Source organism: Bison bison, unplaced genomic scaffold (genome assembly GCF_000754665.1).
Source record: "Bison bison bison isolate TAMUID 2011002044 unplaced genomic scaffold, Bison_UMD1.0 scf7180017864475, whole genome shotgun sequence".
Lineage (NCBI taxonomy): Eukaryota > Metazoa > Chordata > Mammalia > Artiodactyla > Bovidae > Bison > Bison bison.
In genome coordinates, this window is record NW_011495036.1 from 3,118,193 (window position 1) to 3,125,805 (window position 7,613).

General features: G+C 44.8%; 1 protein-coding gene across 1 annotated transcript in view; it reads left to right on the top strand.

Moving 5' to 3' along the window:
• Window positions 1-6,478, top strand: part of COPS8 (COP9 signalosome subunit 8) — a 13,233-nt gene extending 6,755 nt beyond the window's left edge. The window contains exons 5-8 of the mRNA XM_010862046.1: window positions 1,537-1,644; window positions 3,725-3,787; window positions 4,734-4,781; window positions 5,465-6,478. Coding sequence (XP_010860348.1) covers window positions 1,537-1,644; window positions 3,725-3,787; window positions 4,734-4,781; window positions 5,465-5,544 — 299 coding nt within the window. The 3' untranslated portion in view covers window positions 5,545-6,478. The remainder of the gene's footprint in view (window positions 1-1,536; window positions 1,645-3,724; window positions 3,788-4,733; window positions 4,782-5,464) is intronic.
• Window positions 6,479-7,613: the final 1,135 nt, after the last annotated feature.

A 7,613-nucleotide genomic window follows, 5' to 3' on the forward strand; every position in this document is an offset into this window, starting at 1 on the left:
GAGGGGAGGGCTGCAGTGCCCACTGTGGGTGGTAAAAGATTGCCTGTTAAGTAAGTAAGTGATGCTATGAGATCAGAGAAGGGCGGAGATGGCAGTGAGCTCCAGCGCAGAGTTTATACATAGACCCAGGAAGAGAAGAGAGGGCGGTTCAGACCGCATAGTGAGGCAAGCGCAGCGCCTCAGGCTGAGCACAGTGCTGAGGAGGCGCAAGCAGAACCAGCGGGCTGCTTGGAGCAGAGGGTGTCTGCGGGGGTTGGTGTGGCTGTAAGTGTCTCAGGAGTGGGGGGCGGGTTTTCTTATGTTCAGGGCTGTCTTGTATGTGTACACTTGCCTATTAAATGTGGAAGGTAAAATCCATGATTCCTAAGCATGTCAAAGTCACGTGGAGGAGCTTTTGTGTCACTGAAGGATGGGCTGAAGACAGGCCAGCTGGGCTCTTTTTCTACCATTCCTTTATTGTCTCTGCTTCATCCCTGAATTACGTAATGTGGAAATTTAAGCCTGGGGGAGCCCGTGTGTGGTCTCTAGGGAAGTTTTGTTGCTGGAATTGTTTACAGCCCCTTCCTGTGGGGCTCAGGGCTCCACCTTGGGATTTGCACTTGAATGATGTCAAGTCAAGAGTTCAGAGCAGACTTGAAAGTTAGGAAGGGGGCTCTGGTTATCAGGTTTGTTCAGCGGCTCCCAGCTGTGATCCTGTGTCAGAAACTCTGCTGAGAAAGGACCCCTGATCATGGGAGAAGGTAACTTCCGCTCCATTCAGTCCAGTGTTTGTAAGTGGAATAAAGAGAAATTTTGAAATATACATCCCAAATACAAATGAAATTTTCTTAGAATTGGAGTCCTAGCCATAGTAACTTTTTTCCATCTTTGTAATTTTTGTTATCACCTGAGTTTTTTTTTATTTTTTTAACCTGAGATATTTTTCATTCAGAGGAAGTGTAAGAAATGCATGTTCCCTGGTGGTTCAGCTTCCCTTACAGCTCAACTGGTAAAGAATCCACCTGCAATGTGGGAGACCTGGGTTCAGTCTCTGGGTTGGGAAGATCCCCTGGAGAAGGGAAAGGCCACACTCTCCAGTACTCTGGCCTGGAGAACTCCATGGACTGTATAGTCAGTGGGGTCACAAAGAGTTGGACACGACTGAGCGGCTTTCACTTTCACTTTCTTTGGTGGTTCAGTGGTGAAGACCCCACCTGCCAATGAAGGAGCTGCAGGGGACACAGGTTCCATCCCTGGGTCTGGAAGATCCCCTGGAGGAGGGCATGGCAACCCGCTCCAGTGTTCTTGCCTGGAGACTCCCATGGACGGGGGACAGAGTTGGACTCAACTGAATGATTTAGTGTGTTGGTTCAACAATATTTGAGCCCTTCTTACATGTTAGGTGCCTGTAGCTGTGCCTGTGAATGCAGAAATCTTCAGGTTGATCTAGTTTTTCTTATCAAAGTTGGAGAAGGGCTGGGATGTAGTTTAATTGTGTGTTTCAAAACTGGCAGCTCTTTTGGTTCACTGTCTGCCAAATCTTCACTCCCACGACAGATGCAACCCGAAGACGAGCCTTCGCCCTGGTCTCCCAAGCCTATACCTCCATCATCGCCGACGATTTCGCAGCCTTTGTTGGACTCCCTGTGGAGGAGGCTGTGAAAGGTATTTGGGGCCTACTTTCTGCTTTCAAAGAAAATGGAATGTAAATCATAGGTCCACAAGCCCTTATCTGAAGCCTTTGGGACAGGACACGTTTTGGAATTTAGATCGTGTGTGTTGTTTAAAAAGGTGATAGGAGACATACACCGCACGGCTCCCAGGCAGCCAGCACCTGGTGACCAAGCCCACTCGTAGTTCCCGCAGAGCACACGTGTCCCCGCAGTTGGCGTGAGAGGAGACTGTGCATAGACTTTGGGGTCTACGTGAGTTTTGCCACCACATGAGTTAAAGTTTTTTGATTCATAGAATTTTTTGGACGTCTGAGTGTGAATAAGAAATATTGGGTTTGTGTTTACCTGTAAAGTGCTTTTCACCAAAGATAGGCACCATTTAAAGATGTCTTAAAACAGGAGCTTTGTGAAGGAATGCATTGCCATTTCTATGAGATTAAAAAGTGACTTTATCTTTGAGATGAACCCTTGTTGCATGTGATAACTCTATTAATAACTCTTTCCTTACTGAACCTCCTTACTGTTTGTATAGTTACTTCTTATCATGGCACCCGTGGTCTGACCCCTGAATATTTTCTACTTTTATCTCTAATACCTTTGATCAACTTCTACTCTCTACTAAACAGTGGTGAGCCCTCCAAGTTGATGTCCAGGAAGGAAAAATTAGAGCTGCTGTTGACTAACAGAGGGAGGGAGAAGGAAGGTGGAGAGAACTGTAGGTCATTGGAGGAAAAAGTGGATGAAGGTGTAGGCTCAAGTGTTTGATGACATTCCCACCACTGAGCCCCCGATTACATCATAGCTTTTACAGGTGGTAGAACATGTGTGTGACATGGAGGAAAATTCAGGGTGTGCACGTCATATGCTCTTAAATGTGCTGGGTGGGTAACATTATATTCATAATTCTAAGCTTAAACTTCGTTAACGTCTTTATGTATTTTCCTTTGAAAATCAGCATGGAGGTGGGGTTTGTTTTAATGGATCTGGGCCTGTAGAAACGTTTCACCCTTCTTAGTGAAGGTAGGCTCCTCGTACGCCTTTTCAGCCCAGTTCTTCGTCACCATTTCTTACCAGTAACCTCAAGGTGTCAGCACCCACTCTCACCCACTGGTTTCCAGATGTGCGTCTGCATTTCCATTTCTCAGGTCCCGACCAGTCTGCCCTCCCCTGGCCAGGTCGCTGTAGAATGTTAATACTGCAGGTGTCTTGCGGCACTCTTCTATGGGGTTGGGCATTTTGGATTCTCCAGTCGAAACGTGGTCTCCATTAAGCACCGCGTGTCATAAATCTCCAAGGCCTGCCACAGTCATAGGTGCATAAATGGCAGGTTAATGGATGTCCTTGGAGGAAATCACACTGTCACTTAGGCGCACAGACATGTGTTTTGACTCTTCTTTTAAAACTAACCTGTAATTTATTAATTATAGATTAAAATATATTAAAATTAATCCATAATAAATAATATATCCCAAAGTCCATACTTGACGACTGTCTGCCTGTGATCCTGGTCCACTTCACCATGCTAGCTGTGCAACCTAAGACAAGTTCCTGGGATTCTCTGAGCTTCATTTTCCGCATCTGTGCAGTTATGATGAGCTTTACAGAGCTATCAGATGACTGCATAACATGATCCCTGTAGGAGCGCCCAGCGCAGTACCTGCTGACCAGCCTCCGTGTGGTGTCGGTATGCTGTTTTTATCCTCACCGTCATCTTTGTTATTCCTGATGTCAGGATTAGAGAGAGTACTGTAGACGTCTTCCTTATGTCTCTTTTTGATAGTTTGATCTGGTTAATACCGTAATACATATATTATAGAAAACTGATCACTTTTTAGTGATTATGTCAGCCTGATAGAATAAAATGAGGCTTTCATGGATGTTTCAGAAAGGTATTTCCCAAATAAGTTCCCATGAGAATGCTGTCTCTAGGATACCTCTGTAGTGAAATACACGTTACAGGTTCATCTACCACGTTGGACCTCCCGTACAGGTAACATCATTGATATGTTGTGGATCTTGTAAGTAGAGTTTCTGTTTTTAAAATACATTTCTGTGTTAAATACACGATTTAGGTATCCTCGAGCAAGGCTGGCAAGCCGACTCCACCACAAGGATGGTCATGCCCAAGAAGCCAGGTAGGTGGAGCTGCTCGTCCGCCGCGCAGCCTGAACTCTGAGGCCGCTGCAGGTTTCGGGTGTTGCCTGTGAATAATTTGATACAAAATTCTGCCATGCCAACAGCAGGAAAGTAACTCATATTTAATACACATAGAGGGTGATGGACACTTAGGGTAGAAAGGATCTTAAAGATTATCTGGTTTTACTTTAATTTTTTTAATGTATTTTGTTCATTAAAAACCTGTATGTATATGTTTCTATAATCCTTATTACAACTTAATTTTTACTAAACATTAATCTCTCATCCTTTTATTTATTGGGCCATTTCTCACTGCTTATTTTTAATACCTAAACTGCTGCCTTTTAAAATGATACTTAAAATATTCAGAAATTCCCCTTTTCTCTTCATGTTGTAAACATGTAGACTCTTCTCCTAAACAAGACTTTGAGTGGCTTTAAGTTTCACAAAATTAAGTTATCTGGCCTGCTCAGGCCTTAACAGTTGGGCCTGTCCTCATTGTCTCCATCCGAGTTCCTGGTCCCTGAGCCTTCCTCTCTGAAATGAGCCACTTGCCTTGCTGCTTACCAGGAATGTCCTTTTCTGCTATGGCTTTAGAGCTGGGCTCCACGCCCATCTCCATAAACGCTCAGATCGGCTCCCTCCCAGAGTTCCACCTGCTCTGGATTCCTATTGTTCAGATGTTGTTGACCCCACGGTAAGGAAGTACACAAACTGCCGTGTGCGCGGCCCTTTGAGGGTGCAGGAGAGGGGTCAGACGAGGGCCCAGCCAGTGTACGTGGTGAGAGAACGCTGCTGTAGTAAAAAGACCATAGTGATCAGGTAGAGCGTGCTTGCTGTTTCTCTGAGAAGTGAATGGCTGGGATGCCACTGCATTGGAAATGCCCTGTTCTGTGTGAAGGCTCTGGGCAAGGCCTCTGTAACCGGGCTCTGTGTTTGGTTCAGTTGCAGGGGCCCTGGATGTTTCCTTCAACAGGTTTATTCCCTTATCAGGTAAGTGTGTTCATGTGCTCATTTTAAAAGTACTTCGTTACTTTTCTCTCTTGTTTTTGTAGTATTTCTTTTTGTTAGCTCTCATCTTGTAGACAAAGGGGTTAAATCCTAACATGGTATTTATAGTACTCCATCCAGTCACAAGGTTGCACGGGGGCTCCCCTCTGTAGCCTCCCTCACGGCAGTGGGCCCCTCCCACTGACATGGTGTCATGTCAGGCAGGCCTGATGGAGCCCCTCGCCAGCCCTGACTCAGACTTGGCCCCGGGCCGACGTGTGAGAACTAAGCTTTTTGAAAAAGGGATCCTCTGTGGGTTTTCTGTTCACTGACCATTTAATATTCTGTGTGGTAAGAACTGGGTGATTATTAAATTAATGTCATACGGGGAGGGGTCTTTCCAAGAAGAGCTGTGTTCTCTTGGGAGAGGTGTTGCCTGTTAAAAGTGTTTCTAACCTTCACGTGGAAACTTGAGTAACAACAGAACCAAACATGCCTCTATTCCCAGTTTGGGAAAACTACTCATAGAAGTTGAGGCTTCTTAGCTTGTTTTTTTTAAATGTCCAAGATCAAGGCACATCTAAGAAAGTTTCCTTCTTGATAAGTAAAAGGCATTGGAGGGTGTCAGTGGCAGGACCACGGCTTTGTGACCCTGGTGTCTGACTGTGTTTCTCTCTAACGTGCAGAGCCCGCCCCTGTTCCACCCATCCCCAACGAGCAGCAGTTAGCCAGACTCACCGATTATGTGGCTTTCCTTGAAAACTGACCATTCTGAGTTCAAGATCCACCTTCAGAAGCCTGAATACTGACAAGTAGAGAAATGTAAAATTTTTATTTTCAATTTTATTGGATGGATGAATCACCTCGGCATACTTTACTGAGTATGTGATAAAATACATATATAATATCAAGTATATTATATATATTTTGTCCTTAAAACATGCTGAATGGTTGTTGAAACATTTCTCGTTTTGTAATGTTTGACAATTTGGAGTCCAGCAGTATTACGCAGTTTATATTTCCTAGTGACTCGTGAATACAGCCCTCCTGCGTCTTGTAGAACAGTGGTCGTCAAGTGCCGTTCCTGCCGCAGCGCCCAGCGCGTCCTCCCGCCTGCACCGTAGGTCGGTAGTTGCCGTGGTGCGTTGCAGTGTGAGGAGGACACCCCAGAGGCAGTGTCTGCATTGCTGGGGATGGTAATTCACACCCACTTTGGAGACTGTGCTCTTTTCCTCTGCCCACCTGAGAATCACAAATACAAAATGCCGAGACCGAGCTGAGGAACAAGACCATTTCCCTGGTAAACCAGTTTGCTTTAGATTTTTTTCTGAGAGCGTGAGTACATCCATTGCTGGCTGTGGAGGGCTTGCCATGAAAGTGCGACTTATTTAACATTTGTGAGAAGTATGGAGCTGTAATATTTCCTTTCAGAAGAAGGGAGATGTCAGTGTGGAATGCATTGTTGGGGAAAGAAGCTATTACGTGATACACTTTGTACAACTGGTCTGCAGCCTATAGGTTGCTTATGTTTATGCCTTGGGTCAGGTTCTGCCCATGGGAGAAATACTGAACACGTCTTTCCTTTTTTTGTGTGACAGCCCTCTGAACATTTGAAGTTGTGTATTGTATTTTCAGGTTAAATCCACCCCCTAGTTCATTTATTCTGCATTTGTTCAATAAATATTTAATTGAATTCTTCAGCTGTTTTACTGAAGGTAGTTTCTAGAGGTGTCACTATCCTGTCTTCCTGCGGATGTGTTCTAGTTTGTCATTGTCTCTATTAAAGTACAAATTTCTTAATTATAGAAATGACCCATATAGTGGTAGTGACCTGACTCATGTTTTCACTCATTTAAAATCTACTTTACTGGCTATTTCAGCTGCTGTTAACATTTAAATGTTAATGTTAAATGTTAATGGTTACTTTAAATACCTTTTAAGTTAAGGTTTTGCTGTGCTGGGCTTCTTGATCATGAAAGACTAGGAGTAGCGAGGTGCCTTTGTATAAACTAGAGTAAACCGTTGGTAAAACTGCAGCTGGAGAGTAACAGAAACCATTCAGATTGAAGCACTTAGAGAAAAGGTAGCCTACCGGAAAGAGTGCTCGGTACATGGCTGCAGAGCAGAGAGAGAGACCAGGCAGTGAGTGGACACCAAGGACGAGAGAGGATGGAGAAGGAAGGTAATACCTGAAGCACTGGCCAGGAATTTCCAAAAACTGATGAGAGAAATCAAGCCACAGATTCAAGAAGCTCAGAAAACCCCACACAGGATAAATACAAAAAAATCACACCCAGAGACGACATAGTAAAACTACCGAAAACTGAGAACAAAATATTAAAAGCACGAGGGTCAGGGGAGGGAGGACTTTCTCTTCAAAGAAGCAACAGTAAAGCCAGGGGACGATGAATGGCATTTTTAAGTGTCAAATCATAACTGCTATTACAAGAGACACTTGTGAAACTTTCAGTCTTCTGTGTTGTTAAATTTTAAAACGGGGGAAAGGTACACCGATGACACACTAGAAGAAGCCTGGCGCAGCTTCAGTAGTGTTGGAAGGAGACTTGAAGCCCAGAAGCCTTATTAGACACAGAGGTGGAGTTTTTTGTGGAAAAGGTTGCATCAGGTTCCTATTGCTGTGGTAGCAAATTACCGTACACTTGAAGGCTTAAAGCCACAGGGTTTACCCTCTTACGGTTCCACAGCTCAGAAACCGGAGCTGGTCTCCTGTGCTACCCTCAGCTGTCAGCAGGCTGCATTCCTCAGAGGCCATTAGGGACACTCTTTGGCCCGAGGCAGCTCCCAGAGACTGCCTGCCTCCCCCGGCTCATGGCC